The sequence below is a fragment of the Bos taurus genome, chromosome 7 (assembly GCF_002263795.3).
Source record: "Bos taurus isolate L1 Dominette 01449 registration number 42190680 breed Hereford chromosome 7, ARS-UCD2.0, whole genome shotgun sequence".
Taxonomy (NCBI): Eukaryota; Metazoa; Chordata; class Mammalia; order Artiodactyla; family Bovidae; genus Bos; species Bos taurus.
In genome coordinates, this window is record NC_037334.1 from 40,359,300 (window position 1) to 40,375,831 (window position 16,532).

The 16,532-nt window shown below is 48.6% G+C and overlaps 2 protein-coding genes and 2 non-coding genes across 7 annotated transcripts; 1 reads left to right on the plus strand and 3 right to left on the minus strand.

Annotated features, from left to right (window-relative positions):
• Positions 1-908: 908 nt before the first annotated feature.
• Positions 909-10,957, plus strand: TRIM41 (tripartite motif containing 41). Of its 4 annotated transcripts, XM_059888345.1 has the most exons (7): positions 909-2,014; positions 5,803-5,898; positions 7,817-8,080; positions 8,614-8,636; positions 8,833-8,960; positions 9,370-9,551; positions 10,533-10,957. In XM_059888345.1, the coding sequence occupies exons 1-7, from the start codon at positions 1,205-1,207 to the stop codon at positions 10,878-10,880; spliced, it is 1,851 nt and encodes a 616-aa protein (XP_059744328.1). In that variant the 5' UTR covers positions 909-1,204; the 3' UTR covers positions 10,881-10,957.
• Positions 10,958-11,708: 751 nt separating this feature from the next.
• RACK1 (receptor for activated C kinase 1) lies at positions 11,709-16,532 on the minus strand. Its single transcript, NM_175802.3, is given in 8 exon segments — positions 11,709-11,830; positions 12,215-12,325; positions 12,856-12,996; positions 13,391-13,501; positions 13,903-13,998; positions 14,253-14,400; positions 14,938-15,109; positions 16,301-16,532. Coding segments are annotated over 8 exon segments (954 nt in total). The 5' UTR covers positions 16,410-16,532; the 3' UTR covers positions 11,709-11,764.
• Positions 14,566-14,644, minus strand: LOC112447599 (small nucleolar RNA SNORD96 family). The gene has a single exon (XR_003035794.1). It is a non-coding gene; the product is annotated as a small nucleolar RNA SNORD96 family (small nucleolar RNA).
• Positions 15,980-16,047, minus strand: LOC112447608 (small nucleolar RNA SNORD95). The gene has a single exon (XR_003035802.1). It is a non-coding gene; the product is annotated as a small nucleolar RNA SNORD95 (small nucleolar RNA).

Sequence of the window (16,532 nt, forward strand, 5' to 3'; positions counted from 1 at the left end):
CACTAAACCCTCTCAGAACTACCTTTATGAATTAGTACAGGACTATAAAGCTATTACATACATTTAACATCCTATCCCCCTCCCTTCTTTACAATTATACTCTACACATTGTTTAGCACCTTGTTTTTTTCATTTCATTTGTACATTTTGGGGAGGATTCCCTTTTCTACATCTGGTGTTCCACTGTGTGAATGTGCATGTCATGATTTGCTACGGTTCCTTTACTGATGGCAGTTAAGAAAGTTCATCCAAACGAAGCGACAGTGACCGATGGTAGTTTCTACAGTGTTTGGAAATGCCAACTACAGCGGGGAGTATGGGAAGGGTCTCCGGTCCCATCTCCACCGTACTTCTACAGACCCCGCCCCCTAGTCAGTCTCGGACCGACTCTCGGAGTCTTCAAACAACAAAGTCCTTCGCCTAGATGGGCCGGAAGTACTTCAGGGTTCTCACCGACACCCGCCCTTCCCATTTCCGGCATCGGCCTTGGGGAGTTCCTGCTGCAGTTCTCCGTGTCCGGTCGGTAGGATGGCGCCGGGCCGATACGGTCATAGCAACGAGAGTAGACGGGTGCCAAGCCCTTCCAAGGTCCCCCGAAATTTATCCCCAGTGGCGGGCGATGGGGGAGGCCGGGCTTTCAGTTTCGTCTGCGTTCCCCACTCCCTCGCATTACAGAGTCGTACGCCTCCGTCCTTCTAGGCCTCCCTCCCTGTTCCTGAGTGCCTGCTAGAGCGTCGCCTCACCGTTTCCTGTCATCTGGGGACCCGGGGCGGGGAAGCGGGGGGAGAAAGGGGCGTAGCGTGACCTAGGAAGGAGCTCGCGATCTTGGATGGTTAGCAGCACCGGAAGTGTTAGGGTAAGCCGGAAGTGAGGGGGCGGAGCCAGGAAGTGAGGAGGGGCGGGGGTTTATGAGGAGGCCAAGGGAGCGTTGGGGCAGATTTGCACTCAGGGCCACCTGAGGGACTTGGCGGTATAGCTCAACTCTGTCCCCTCCCCTTTCAGGGACTCGGTTGTGGTTTGGGAGTAGGGAACTCTGTGTGCAGGGGTGTGTTGTCGGGAGGACATTTCTTTGGCTGCGCTTGAGGCGAGGTGTGGAGGGGCAGGGCTGGGGGTGGGGCTGGGTCGTCAGGGAGTCTGAGAGGGAAGACCCCCCCCGCCCCCTACCACCCACCACCCGTCTATACTGGCTGACTGGACACTTAAGATGGCTGCCGTTGCCATGGCACCCAACCCAGTGCAGACCCTTCAGGAGGAGGCGGTGTGCGCTATCTGCCTCGATTACTTCACGGACCCCGTGTCTATCGGCTGCGGGCACAACTTCTGCCGAGTGTGTGTAACCCAGTTGTGGGGAGGGGAGGATGAAGAGGATAGAGAAGAGTTAGACCGGGAGGAAGAGGAGGAGGATGCAGAGGAGGAAGAAGTGGAGGCTGTGGGGGCCGGTGGGGGTTGGGACACCCCCATGCGCGATGAAGACTATGAGGGCGACATGGAGGAGGAGGTCGAGGAGGAAGAAGAGGGTGTGTTCTGGACCAGTGGCATGGGCGGATCCAACTGGGACAACATGGACTACGTGTGGGAGGAGGAGGAGGAGGAGGAAGACCTGGACTACTACTTGGGGGACATGGAGGAGGACCTGAGGGGAGAGGAGGAGGAGGACGAGGAGGAAGTGCTGGAGGAGGACGAGGAAGAGGAGCTAGATCCCGTCACCCCACTGCCCCCGCCTCCAACTCCTCGGAGGTGCTTCACCTGCCCTCAGTGCCGCAAGAGCTTTCCGAGGCGGAGCTTCCGGCCCAACCTGCAGCTGGCCAACATGGTCCAGGTGATTCGGCAGATGCACCCAACCGCTGGTCGGGGGAGCCGTGGGAACGAGCAGGGCATTTGTCCCAAACACCAAGAAGCCCTGAAGCTCTTCTGCGAGGTGGATGAAGAGGCCATCTGTGTGGTGTGTCGAGAATCCAGGAACCACAAACAGCACAGCGTGGTGCCATTGGAGGAGGTGGTGCAGGAGTACAAGGTGAGAGTAGAAGATGGGAGTTCAGTTGGGGTGGAGAAGAAGTAAGAGGAACTGGGGAAAGGAGATGGTGTCTTTCCCGTTCAGAGAGCCTCGTGTACTGTTGAGCTGATTCTCCTTACCTAAGCACTTACTGGCACCAGGATGATTAGAATGAGAAGGATCCTGGACACAAAGTAGACACAGTGAAGAAGACCAGGGAAGACTGGCTTCCTCAAACGAAATCTGGTGATGTCATATCACTGGACTTTGTCTTTTGGGGAAAAGCCACTGCTGTTTTGCACTTCCACTGTCCCTAAGTTATAGAAATGCAAGTGACAAGCCCTTAGGGCTTTACCACCAGTCTTATTTAACTGTGAATGACTCTTACAACTCTATCCTTGATTAAAACCTCTAGAAATGGAAAGAACTTGCTCAGTCACAAAGTCCTGGCCAACTCTTTGCGACCCCATAGACTGTAGCCTGCCAGGCTCCTCTGTCCATGGAATTTTCCAGGCAAGAATACTGGAGTGGGTTGCCATTTCCTTCTCTAGGAAAGAGCTTGGGCCTCAAATAATAAAGTGCTCTGAGGAACAGAAGTGTATATTGACTAACTACTAGTATTAGACTCATATGCTCTGCTCTTGTTCTAATGGGTTCCCCACCCACTCCAAGATATGGCTTTGTTTTCCCCTTGAGGAATTTTGTTGGATCTGAATCATTCTGGTGTACTGGCCAGGACTTCTTACCTTTCCTGGGTATTTAGAAAAGAGGGATAGGCTTTTAAGTCAGAAGATCTGGCCCTTAGTCTCTGAATGTCTTTGAACTTTAATTTCTGCAGGATTAAAAGTTAATATTTACTCTACACTTACTATGTACCCCTGCACTGTACTAAGCACTTTTCATGGACTGTCTCATTTAAAATCGAAAACAACCCCGTGTGTTTGCTGCGGTTTGTATTCCCGTTTTACAGATTGGGAAACGGAAGGGAAACAGAACCAGAGAGATGTAAGTAATATACACACAGGGCCACACAGTTACTAGTAACTACACCCCCCACCCCACCCCGCCTTTCCTGGCCTATACTGTTTATAACATCACCACTATTAGGTGTCTGTTGTTTGATTTTTCTGACATGTGACTTTTCTTCTCGAAGTTTAATTCTAATTTAGTTAATATCTTTTTGGACACAGGTAAAGGAGATTTGTGTGTGAGATAGCTGGTAGAAATAACATTTACCGAAGGGCCAGATGGTTTGTAGAAGTGGAACCAGGAGGAGAGGGTAGCTTCTTCTGTGTAGTCTGCACAGAGCTTTTCTGTTTCATGGCTTGTGTTTTCATAATCTTCTCCTGATTTGTACAGTAACTTCATTTGGGTTTTATTATCATTACCCCAGTTTTAGAGTAAGATGTCTAGAGCTTCTCAGCTGGAAGTGGTATGTACAGTTAAGACAAACCTACACACCTTATGACAAGTAACTGTTCCTCCCACAGAGTGATTGTCAAACCTGGCTGATTGTTCCAGTTATTAGTGGAGGTTTTCAGAAGTACAGTGGGCCCTACCATCATTGATTCTGAACCACTGACAGGGAGGGTTATCTTTAGGAAGCCCAGGCTACTATGGAAATCACTGCACTGGTACTACCACCTGCCTTTTGGGCCCTACATTAGGGGACATTGTGAGCTCCTTTTGTCCTTCCCTTTTGTATCCTCTTGGCTTCTAGTTACCTGTACCCATCAGTGTGTAGTCACTTTGTTAACTGGATCCCAGGGTGGCATATCCATGGGGCATTCCATCCCTTCTCCACCCTCTCCTTGCAGAACTCTTCTGAAGAGCTTCTGAAACTGGATTTTAATTTGTGTTAGCCGTAGCTGTTGAATGCCAGCCCAGTAGAGCTCTGCAATTTGAAAAGGCCACTAAACACCAAGTCTGACATTAACTGATCAGTAAATATAAATACATAAGTTTTATTGACTAATTTGAGTCTCTTCTAAATTACAGGGTATTTTACAGGCAGGTAGTTTCTTTTCAGATACATACACTAACTAGCACTAGCTTAGCACAGTGTTGTTTTGTAGAAATATTTCTTTATTGAATAGGTAATAATGCACAAGTGATATAAAGCTTCAAAAAGTTAAAGGTTCTTGAAAATTTCTCTTAAATGGTACTCTATTTGGATTCGTGTATGAATTTTTTGTCCATAATTTAGGAAGAATATTAAATGAGAAATATAAGCATAAATGTTGAATTAATAGAGTTGAAATCATTGACCCTACTGGAAAAAAGTAGAAAATAATAGCAAAAGGCAAATTTTTGTGTTGTTTATGCTATTTTTATGTTATGGATTGTAATTTTATTACGATTATTTTTTTCAACTATTTAACCTTGCAATGACTACCTTTTGTGCTCTGGGTCAGGAACCTCTTTAGATCAAGGGTCAAGGGTCATTATCAGATTGTCATTGGAAGCTTAGGCCTGGGTAGGGAATTGTAGATAACATTTAGTACTGATCTTTTGCTCTGTGCCAGACATTGTGCTAAGCGTCGTGTCCACAAGGTAGATTCTGTTACTCCTTTTTAAGATGAGGTAACTTGAAGCATGGTCACCTGCCTGCGTTCAGGTTCAGATCAGAGTCTAGGCTTGAGCTCTTCTAGGCTGTATCACCCCCCAAGGAAAAGGAGGCTGAAAAGCAGAAGTAGTAGAAGGCACAAAAAAGGAAAGGGCACAAAAACCAGGCTTATCCATTCTGGTCTTTAAAGCACAAGATTCTGTTACAAACGATTAGAACACAGAGCTCAAGTGCATTTTCGTTGCACGAGTTAAAACTGTAGGAGGAGAGTGTATTTGTTTTCCATTTAGCAAGTAATTGAGTGGGAGAGAAGCATAGAAATTAAAATAAGTGGGGTCCGTGCTCCCATGAGCCTGTGTGTCCTAGGGACAGAACACATGTAAGTGATTACAGTGCAGGGAAGTATTGTAAAGGTGTATTCATGTTCCTTGGGATCACAGAGGAAGTTGGGGGTGGGAAGCATCAGGGGCATGGACAGGTAGCTGGGTTTTAAAGGAAGAATGCCTTGGGCTAAGTGTAGAAGGCAGTCCCAGACAGAGGGAGTAGCATGGATAAAAGTATGGAATTATGCTCAGGAAAAGACTAGAAGTTTTATGACTAAAACTAAAGATTCTGTGTTTAGGAGGTATAGGAGGGGAGGCTAGAAATGAAGGTGCAATGAGAGCCTCATATATTGCAAGTCATGGAGAACTGTTGAAAGATTTTTAGCATAGGCATAAAATCATCAGAAAAGTATTTAGAGTTGAAAATTATGAGGAAGATTGCTCATGAAGAGGAAGGGACCATATGTAAGAGCATTCATATGGAAAGACTTTGTGCATTGAGGGGCTCAAGCCATGTTCACTCCCAACTCTTGAGTGTGGTGCTGTGTAGTCATCAGGATCCTAACTTTATTTATTATTTTGACCAGGCCGAGTGGCATGCAGGATCTTATTTCCCTGACCGGGGACTGAACCTGTGCCCTGTGCAGTGGAAGTGCAGAGTCTTAACTGCTGGACTGCCAAGGAAGTCCCAGAATCTTAACTTGCAGACTTTGTACATGAGTTCAGGAGGAGGGTTGAAAGCCTTTGTCATCATCTGAAGAGAAGAAAGGGGAGGAAGGGAATTTGATGCTCATTTAATACCTGTAATGGGTATCAGGCTTTGAGCCCAACCCACTGCAGGGAGAATGGGGGATATGGCCTTTGAGGGCAGGTGCTTCTCCTATCCAAGACCTCTAACTTTCCTTTCTCCATTTCTTTAGGCCAAACTGCAGGGGCATGTGGAACCACTGAGGAAGCACCTGGAGGCTGTGCAGAAGATGAAGGCCAAGGAGGAGAGGCGGGTGACAGAGTTGAAGGTGAGTGAATGTCCTTGACAGGGCTGACTGGTTCTGTGGTTAAACCAGAGCAGGAAAGATGGGCTCTCACAGGTGGTGACTGGATCCTCTGAAGAAGGACAGCCAAGCCCTGGGAGAGAAGTAGACACCTTGGGTGTCTGTGAGGAGAGGTCTCTTAGCAGCTCAAAGAAAGAGTTAGTTGCTCACTTATGTCCGATTCTGTGATCCGATGAAGTGTAGCCCAACAGATTCCTCTGTCCATGGAATTCTCCAGGCAAGACTACTGCAGTAGGTTGCCATTCCCTTCTCCAGGGGATCTTCATGACCCAGGGATTTAAACCAGGTCTCCTGCATTGCAGGCAGATTCTTTACCATCTGAGCCACCAGGGAAGCCTTAGCAAATCAAGAGGCATGTTTATTCCTAGGTTCCAAAATGGAATGAAATAGGTTTAGCTTGGAGAGGGCTGGTCCCTGGCTCAAGGTTGCAGAGCATGTTTACCATCCCAGACACTTAACCCTAGACCTGCTGCCCCATACTATCACTCCAGATAGCACAGAGGACAGAAGAGGGCAATGCAAAATTCACATATCAGCTGTCAGAGAAGCTCCAGGCTCCAAGACAGATGTCAGGTGGTGGGCAAGGCATAAGTGAGAGGAGCATGAGTGGAGGAATGTCAGCATTGCAGAGACCTATTATCTTCGAGTCTGGTGTTTTTCAGCCTTTTTTCATTATTGCTTACCCCTCCCCATGGAGTATTTTTAAATATTTTCCCCCTGATTCCAGCCCTTTACTCCTGCCTCTTTTTGTAAAGCTGGCAGGCACTGGAATGACTTGGCAATGAGCTTTGGACACCAAGCCAGGGCATCCCTCCTATCTGACATCTTTCCCCATCTCTCTAGTGCCTGCCATCCTGGCAGGATGGCTGAGCCTTGCCACTTTCCAGGACCCATGCTCATTCATTGCCACCTATACATTAGGGACTTTGTTGCTGGGCACCTAGTAGGAATCTTGAGTCTGGGAGTCAGGGAGTTTCTTGTTTCTAGCCTGCTACCCAAATTGAGATTTTTGGGCTCCTGGGGTGCAGCGGTGTCAGGAACTGAGTTTCACTGGGGTAGAGAGTGAAACTATTTTCTTCACACACTTGACCAGCCAGGACTTCCCTCCACACTCTGGTCTTTTAACTCTTTTTACATACCCTTAAGAATATCTCCAGCTTATATCTGGGTGAAAAGTGTGCTGATCATCCAGGGTTGCCCGGCCGAGGCAAATGGGGTGGCAATGGGTAGAGGTCTTCTCTCTTTATATATTAATGTTATCTACATAATATTTTTTATTTTGCCTCATGGCCCATAAAGTGTAAAATCTTATCTGACCCTTTATGGAAAATTTACTGACATCTAACCCAGAAGGATTGGGTGACTTTCCCATGGTCATTAGTGGAATAGCCAGGACCCTGATTTTGTATCTTGATTCCTGAATTTTTTATTTATTTCAAAAACTTCTCACCAAGCACCTACTCGGTAGTCGGCACTGTTCCAGGGTCTGAGGACCCTGTGGTAACAGAGCTTACAGAGCAGTGGGGAAAGAGGATTTTAAAAGATACTCCAGTGTAAATATAACCTTTCAAATTGAGGCATATGCCACGAGGAGATATTTATATAAGTAACCCTGATTTAGATCTGGAAGAGAGATAAGACATTTCTCAGGAATATTTAAGCTTAGACTTGAAGAAAGAGTCAAGTAGCCAAGGTGGAGATAAGCATTGCAGGCAGTGGTTGGTGGGTTTGGGACCATTGTGCCAGGAGCATGCTAAAGCCTGCTAAAGCCAGAAGATGGGGAAGGGGTCAGGGGCTCTTTTCCATTCAGAATGTAGGGCTCCTTTGCCTTGGATTGAGGGGCAGCAGTTACCAAATTGGAGGTTTGTTTCTGTGTGTTGAGGTGGTATCCACCATCCCCTTTGCATCATCCCAGAGCCAGATGAAGTCAGAGCTGGCAGCTGTGGCCTCAGAATTTGGGCGGCTGACACGGTTTCTGGCCGAAGAGCAGGCAGGGCTAGAGCGGCGCCTCCGAGAGATGCACGAAGCTCAGCTGGGGCGTGCAGGAGCAGCGGCCAGCCGCCTCTCAGAGCAGGCTGCTCAGCTGAGCCGCCTGCTGGCTGAGGCCCAGGAGCGAAGCCAGCAAGGGGGCCTGCGGCTACTCCAGGTAAGCAATGGCCCCTTCCTTGTCCACCCCCGCCCCCTCCCCCCAGCCCTGTGTCTGCTGTAAAAGGTGGTGCTTACCAAACACCTGTCCAGAGCTACCTCTCTTCTCATTGGGAGGAACCCACAGTGATTTAACCCGAATTTTTGAGGCTGGAGACAGATTGATTGATACTGAATGTGGTGTGTGATAATTGTACCTAATGAATGAAGATTCAGTTTGTAAAAGGATTTTAAGAGTTTGGAAAAGAATTTTTGACATTAACATCTTGAAAAATAGGACCAAGTCATATTGTGAAAATTCTTTTACGGGGGCTGTAAATTCTGTTGGGCTCACAGCAGGATGGGTTAAATTAGGCATAATGAGTCATATGGGTGATTGAAATGGATGCATGTTTATTGAAGGCCTTGTGTGTGCTTTCTCACTGTCCAAGTTCAGTTCTTTCTCTGGCTGGAATCAGATGGGGAGAAGGGAACCATCCCTGTGCAGCTGACTCTCTGTTTCTTTCTCCCTCTCCCTCTTTTTGTTATTCCCAGGACATCAAGGAGACTTTCAATAGGTGTGTTCTCACCCTTTATCCTTTGTGACCCAATGGCATCTGGTTCCCCATCCCTGCACCTCTTGGATATCCCGCTCCTCTCCTTCCTTCCCCAGGACCTGAGTTTCTGCCTCCTGGACCCTCTCCTTCCCCTCAGCTTCTGCTCTTTCCTCTGGGAATATCATGGTCCCACCCCCTGCCCGGTCCCCTTCTCCAGGTGTGAAGAGGTACAGCTGCAGCCCCCAGAGGTCTGGTCCCCTGACCCGTGTCAACCCCATAGCCATGACTTCCTGACAGACGCCATCGTGAGGAAAATGAGCCGGATGTTCTGTCAGGCTGCCCGAGGTAGGGAGGTCACCTGTTCGACCTTCCTTTGCCTTTCCCTTCACAGACCTGAGATTGGGTTCTGAGGGGAAGTTGGGCCCTGCGGGAATGGGTGCTGAAATTGGAGCAGGATAAAGGCAGGCCAATTGGGGCTTCAAGCCGAGAGCAGCTTTTGTGCTAGCCCAGGTGGGTGGTGGGGAGTAAAAGCCAGGACCAGAGGGAAAACCTGTCTGGTGTCCTGAAAACAGAGTGGGGAAAAGAAATGGAGTCCCTAGGAACTTGAGCCCAGACTCTGTCGGGGCAGGGAGCTGAAGTCAGTTGGATGGTGGGGAGGGCGAGAGGTGAAGGGGAAAGCAGGAAAGGCCAAACTTTGGAGTTAGCCACCAACAGTCATTCCAGCCCTGGCGTATTTGTCCTCCCTCCTCCCAAGTGGACCTGACGCTGGACCCTGACACGGCTCACCCGGCTCTGATGCTGTCTCCCGACCGCCGGGCGGTCCGCCTGGCAGAGAGGCGGCAGGAGGTTGCTGACCATTCCAAGCGCTTCTCGGCCGACTGCTGCGTGCTGGGGGCCCAGGGCTTCCGCTCTGGCCGGCACTACTGGGAGGTAGAGGTGGGTGGGCGTCGGGGTTGGGCGGTGGGTGCTGCCCGTGAATCAACCCATCATAAGGAGAAGGTGGGCTCTGGGGGGTCCTCTGTGGGCAGTGGGGATGCCAGCTCCTCTCGCCATCACCACCGCCGCCGCCGCCTCCACCTGCCCCAGCAGCCCCTGCTCCAGCGGGAAGTGTGGTGTGTGGGCACCAATGGCAAACGCTACCAGGCACAAAGCTCAACGGAGCAGACACTGCTGAGCCCAAGTGAGAAACCACGGCGGTTTGGCGTGTACCTGGACTATGAGGCTGGGCGCCTGGGCTTCTACAATGCAGAGACTCTGGCTCATGTGCACACCTTTTCGGCTGCCTTCTTGGGCGAGCGTGTCTTCCCTTTCTTCCGGGTGCTCTCCAAGGGCACCCGCATCAAGCTCTGCCCTTGATCAGCCTGCCACCCGCATGGGCCCCTCTGGTTAGCACTAGGGGGGCGGGTGGTGGTGGAAGGTGGCCCATAAGTTTGGGGGCTAAAATGCTCCCGTTCCTGCGTTGCTTCATGCTCCTCTGACCCCAGGCCCCTGCTTCTATTTCTAGGAGTCTAATAAACTCTCCTAGCCTCCAGCTCAGCTTTCTCTCACCTACTGGGTCTGTTCAACAGGTCTGCATGGGTCCCTGATGACAACAGCTGCCTGGTGTTCCCTTCCTGTCTGCCCAGGGATCTGAGTTTTTGAGTAGGGGATAAAGGGAGGTCGTAATCTCATTACTAAACTTCCCTTTCCCCATTTCCTGTTCAACTTTCATGTCAGTTCTGAGGCTGGAGGATTTGGGCAAGACTCATGACAGCCCTCATTCCATTTTCTGATGCAAATTTTAGCTAAGGGATTTGGAAGCTTTTTTGGGGGAGGCAGGCTGGGAAAAGGGTAGAGCTGGATAATCAACAGTCTACTCTCTGGGGGAAGTAGGAAGGATTCTAATTTTCCTTCCATCCCCAATTTCTACCTCCATAGACTGGCCAGAATTTAGCTTCAGTGAGATCTGGAATGGTCGACATGATGGAAACTACATACATCATCCAATTATTTCTTCCCCCTTCCTTTTTCAGCACTAATCTAGGAGCAAGGCTCCTCCCCCACCCCAATCCCTCAGGTCTTTTCACCACCAGGCTCCTTTCATTTTCTGTAAAATCCCCTTGTCAGTTTCCAGCCTCTTTTCATGTGCTTATTTCCCTCCATTTGGTGAGCCCTGGAGGGGAGCCTTGGGACGGATTTGAATCCCTAGGAGAGCCTTGGGCAGAATCTATTTTTCTAGTAACCCTTTGCCTTCTGTCACTTATCAGCTTTTGTCCTCTGCTTTGATGGCTGAGGTCAATTTTATGCTCCTGGGAGAAAGGAAGATGGGTTGTGTTGTGAAAATAAAAACTATTTGCTGCTTTTGTGGAGTCCATTCCTTTAGAAGAGTAAGGTGTTGCTAGTGGTAAACAATCTGCCTGCCAATGCAAAAGAAGCAAGAGATGTGGGTTCAGTCCCTGGGTGGGGAAGATCCCCTGGAGAAGAAAATGACAACCCAGCGACAGAGGAGCCTGGGGGGCTATAGTCCATAGGGGTTGGAAACCAGAGTTGGACATGACTTGAGTGTGCATACACACACAAAGGAGATGCCACAGAATGGAGGAGTGCTTAATTAGATCTTCTTTGTTTCAACAGAGCGAGGTATAAATCCTACCACCCTCCATCTGGGTCCTCTGCCTAGCTTGTTATTGGCAGGCTCCTCAGGTCTACTTCAAGATCATCTGCCACTTCTTTTCTACCACTGCTTAAGACTTTGGTTTTCCTACTTATCTCCATACTGTGGCCCTCATGCCCAAGACTCAGGCACACTACATCTCCAATCTTTTAATGTATTGTATCTAGTTGGAAGTCAAAGAAGTCTCGTTGCCATTATGAGTTGGAGGGTATATATACAGGAGACCTCTATGTGCCACACATCTGTCATTTAGCTGCCACCTGAGGAAAAGCCACCATCTCCAGATCACTACACCTAATTTTAAATATCTATGTAAGATGAGTACAAAGGAGTCCTTGCCTTAAAGGACTAAAACAAAACCTTTTTAATCAAAGCCCCGGTTTGATGCAGACTAAGCTAACGTGATGAGTCCCAAGAAGTTTTCAGAGAAAGACACTCACTATAGAAAGTCAGAAAACCAGTTTTTTTAATTTTTAAAGCTCTGCCATGTTTGTTCCTAGCGGGTGCCGATGGTTACCTGCCACACTCGCACCAGGTTGTCCGTGTAGCCAGCAAACAGTGTCTGCAAGGGAGAAATGACAACATTAAGTTAGAGCCATGCAATTCTACAGTCCTGTTAGTGCAACAAAGATGACCCTTGTTTTAAGATGTCCACTCTTCTACTATTCACAGGTGATTATGTATTCCTAGAGGAAGCAACAGCTGGTCGTAAGGATTCACTTGATCAGTTGTAAACTGATAAAGTTAATCAAGGTTTTAATTGAAGACAGGTAATCACTGTCCCTCCACAATTTTCCTACTGACATTAACACATGAAGGCTGATCTGTGTTCACTGGCACAGTTATCCAAGTCCCGCCAAAGGCAATCACCTATGTCACTAGTTTTGTAACTGGCTGAAGCGCAGAAAGGTTAAAAGCTGAATCACCAGAGGATAGATCCACTTACCTGGCCATCAGCAGACCAGGCCAGAGAGGTACACTGGGGAGGCTCTGCCTTACTGCTGGTACTGATAACTTCTTGCTTCAGTTCATCTACAATGATCTTGCCCTCCAAGTCCTGGGGAAGGGGAAAAACCAGGATTAAGGACACTTGACCCTTTCATGCTATTATCGGTTTTTAAAAACCAAGATAGACACGTCCCCTCTCAAACGCCCCTTTAATTGTAATTCAGTAATTCTCAGCAGAGAATTACTTTCTGCCTCTTTGGGGACCCTTGGCAATGCCTAGAGGCATTTTTATTTTTCACTAGTTTGCTACAGGCATCTTGTGGGGAGTAGAGCCTGGGATGCTATTAAACATCCTAAATAATGCACAAGACTGCCTCCCCTCCAACAATGGATTACCCAGACCCAAGTGTCAACTGCACTGAGGTTGAGTAGATCGCTACAATTGGTCTTCCTTTTTTTTCCCCCAATCCCAAGAAGTTATAATTCATCCTTCTTGGGTATCCATTGATAGCATGATGGTTCTGGAGTTGTTTAGGAAGTTCAAATCCCAGCAGCGAGTCAGAAGACACACTGAAAATTTACAACATTGCCAAGGCTTGCACAGCCAGATATCTAGCCTCAATTGCAGCCCACACTCACCCAGATCTTGATGCTAGGACCCGTGGCAGCACAGAGCCAGTAGCGGTTAGGACTGAAGCACAGGGCGTTGATGATGTCCCCACCATCTAGTGTGTAAAGGTGCTTGCCTTCATTGAGGTCCCACAACATAGCCTGCCCATCCTGGGTGACAGGAGAAAACCAATCAGAGAAATATGACTTCTTCCACATATTAATCCCACCCATCTTGCCTCAAGATGGGACCTTTATTCTTAACTGTTTACTGCAGTATCCTGTCTTTATAAAATTAATTTCACGAGTATCACCAGTTATCTTTTTATGTAAGAGATGACACTTCACCAACCCTACAAGAACCTGACTTCAAAATGCATCACTGTAAACTCCAAAAGCACAGGATTCTAATCTCATCAACAGCTTTAAGAAACCAGCCTCACATAAGACAATCTCTTAATGCCTTAACTCATTTTCAAAATGTTTCTCCCCTGGACTGCTATCCCATTATCTTAAGTATCCAATTGTTCCCATTGATTAGGGGACTCCTGTGTCTATGAATCACCTTGCCTCCAGAAGCACAGAGGGATCCATCTGGAGAGACGGTCACAGTGTTCAGGTAGCCTGTGTGGCCGATGTGATTGGTCTTCAGCTTACAATTTGCCAAGTTCCATACCTAAAATTGGGTCAAAGGTGAAGAACCTGGGCTCTGGATCTATCAAGGTCAAAAGGGTTCAGGTCAAGAAAAGGCATGGCATCATGCTTAAAAGGCATCCCTGGATAGGACAGCCAATTTCCATTCTGTCATTGACAAAAAAGTTCAAGAATTATCTTGGCCACTTAGGGAAAAAAATGCTTTCCGTGTTGCCACCTTACCAGGGACTCTGGGCTCCCAATTAGCTACTTTAGACCAAATATCAAAAACTAAAGGCCTGTACTGAGAAAGTATCAGGAGGAAAATGGTCAGTTAAGGGACAAGTTGGTCAGTTAAGCATTCGAAGTTGATTATGACCAACTGGGAGGCAGTGGGAACACATTCTGGTTGGTAAAGGCCTCACACCCTGGCTCCAAGCTCACCTTGACCAGCTTGTCCCAGCCACAGGAAACAATAATGGGATTGCTGCTGTTGGGCGAGAAGCGGACACAAGACACCCACTCTGAATGGCTTTCATCCTGCAGAGGATGGAAAGGAAATAAGGAGAAATTGTCTTGTCTCATGAAACTCCAGACCCCACACTTCCCCCTCAGTTATGTGGGCTATATATTCAGTATGTTGACAACCTATATTCACACTTCAGAACCCAAACCTTTAAGATAGAATCCCTTTAGGTTCCAGATGAGGCTTGAAATCACCATATAAAAGCATCAGTTAAGAAGGATAGGGGGAAATGTTCAACATATGCTCCCTGCATGTGCCTTTACTTTACCTGGACAGTATACTTGCATACACCCAGAGTATTCCATAGTTTGATGGTTTTGTCTCGGGAGCCAGAGACAATTTGCCGGTTGTCAGAAGAGAAGGCCACACTCAGCACATCTTTGGTATGGCCTACAAATCGGCGAGTGGTGGTGCCCCTGAGAGGGAGGACTTGGTTACTCTCTAGACAGACTCTGCAAACATTCTTCCACAGTCAGACTGCTTCCCTAGCCCAGTTCCTCACCCAATGGAGCTGTGTTACCCACACAACCCTGGATATGACTTTGATAAACGGCAAGCCCTTGGCCGAGAATATGCCAGAGAATCCCTTCAGAATTGCAGGACATGTCCTCACTCCCATGTGGGGATTGGCTGACAATGTCATCTGTCATCACCAGGATCCTCCATTATGCCTGACCACCCAAGACTGAGCTCCCAATATACAGCATGTTCAAACATGTTGCCCACTCCCAAATACAACATCTGATAAAACTGCTATAACAGACCATTCTTCAGCAATTCTGCGTCTCTAATTAAAAGCAACGGGGAGGGAGGCGGAACAACCACAAATATCTTCTCCAGGTACTCTGCCTTACAGTTCCCACTCAAGTACCAAATCACTACCCTGGGAAACCTGATGGTATCTACCTGCTTTCTACCCAGCTTCCCCCCAGTGCCCCAGAGCAGCTACTTGCGTTGTGAGATCCCAAAGGCGAAGGGTTCCATCCCAGGAGCCTGAGAGGGCAAATTGGCCATCTGAGGAAATGACCACATCACTAACAAAGTGGGAGTGACCCCGAAGAGCACGCTGTGGGATACCATAGTTGGTCTCATCTCTGGTCAGCTTCCACATAATGATGGTCTTATCTAAGGGCAGGTAAAACGAAAAAGAAGACCCAGTGAAAAAACCCCACGGCTCACCATCTGACCTTCTGGATCATAAATCAAGGGCATTTAGGGGTAGGGAAACTACCTAAAGGCTGAGAAAGTAGTTTTTAGCCAAGTCCAAGTAACTCTAGTGAAGAGTCAAGCAGAGCTAAGTTGCACCCTCAGAATTTAACTCAGGTGTGTGAAACCTTACCAGGTTATGGATGCCCCTTTCGGAAATCCAAAACGATTCCACATCTATTTACTGGGCTTCCCTAAGTGGCTCAGATAGTAAAGCATCCGCCTGCAATGCGGGAGACCTGGGTTCAATCCCTGGGTCAGGAAGATCTCCTGCAGAAGGAAATGGCAACCCACTCCAGTACCCTTGCCTGGGAAAATCCCATGGACGGAGAAGCCTGGTAGGCTACAGTCCATGGGGCTGCAAAGAGTCGGACACGACTTAGCGACTTCACTTCCACAATGCATGCGCACAGCAGGCTGGATATGGAAGAGTAGCTGTGGGCCTCCTGAGACTACTGCTAGGGGATGCAAGAAATACCTGCAATAGAAAATTCACTTTAGACGCTAAGGATTGGATGCTTTCACTGCAATGTGTTCCACTGAACAAACTTTCCTAGTAAGTGCCATACATGATGGTAGCCTCAGATGAACTATTTTTAAATAGCGTGAATGCAAAAAGCAATCGACAAGAAGTCTCCAAATGCAGTCAGGTACAGAGAGAATGAGAAGAAAAAAAAGCGGGGGTGGGGGGGGAGGGGGCTGGAGAAAGGGCTGCCCTGAAGTAGCCGAGAGACTAGACACGAGGTCCGCCTTGAAGTCCACTTTTTAATAAGCAGAGGGTCCGGGCAGCAGCTCAGAAACAGCCTCTGGGTTTCAGCATAGGCACTCAGATGGCATGTTGGGATCATCACCGCGCCGCCCGACCCGAAGGCTCCTGGGCTCACAGTTACATACACGGGTTTAAGAGGTAGAGATTAAAAAGGCCCCAGCCTTGCAACCCTCCCGGCAGCCAGCTGTTTCGGAGCTCGCAAAGTCGGGGACGCCTCATGGGTTTATCCGCAATGAGGCCTAGGCACAGGTCAATTCACAGCCCACCTCGCGGCCCACAGGCCCAACCACGTGACGCGCGCCAACGACCCCTGCCCCTTAATCCAGCACCTCAGCCCGTACCTCGAGAGGCGGACAATATCATGTCCGGGAACTGGGGAGTGGTAGCGATCTGGGTCACCCAGCCGTTGTGGCCCTTGAGGGTGCCACGAAGGGTCATCTGTTCAGTCATGGCGACGGAGAATGCGGGTGTCGCCGCAGCGACAAGGATGGAACTGGATAACTCAGAGAGGCGACCCGCGCACCCGCTTCCACCGCGGCCCTGCAGAGGAAAAGAGCGAGCCGCCCAAGCCGG

Coding starts and splice junctions, on each gene's coding strand:
- TRIM41 (XM_059888345.1), top strand. CDS start 1,205: ATGGCTGCCGTTGCCATGGCACCCAACCCAGTGCAGACCCTTCAGGAG. Junction 2,015..5,802: donor AGGTGGTGCAGGAGTACAAG/GTGAGAGTAGAA, acceptor CCATTTCTTTAG/GCCAAACTGCAGGGGCATGT. Junction 5,899..7,816: donor GGCGGGTGACAGAGTTGAAG/GTGAGTGAATGT, acceptor CTGTGTGTTGAG/GTGGTATCCACCATCCCCTT.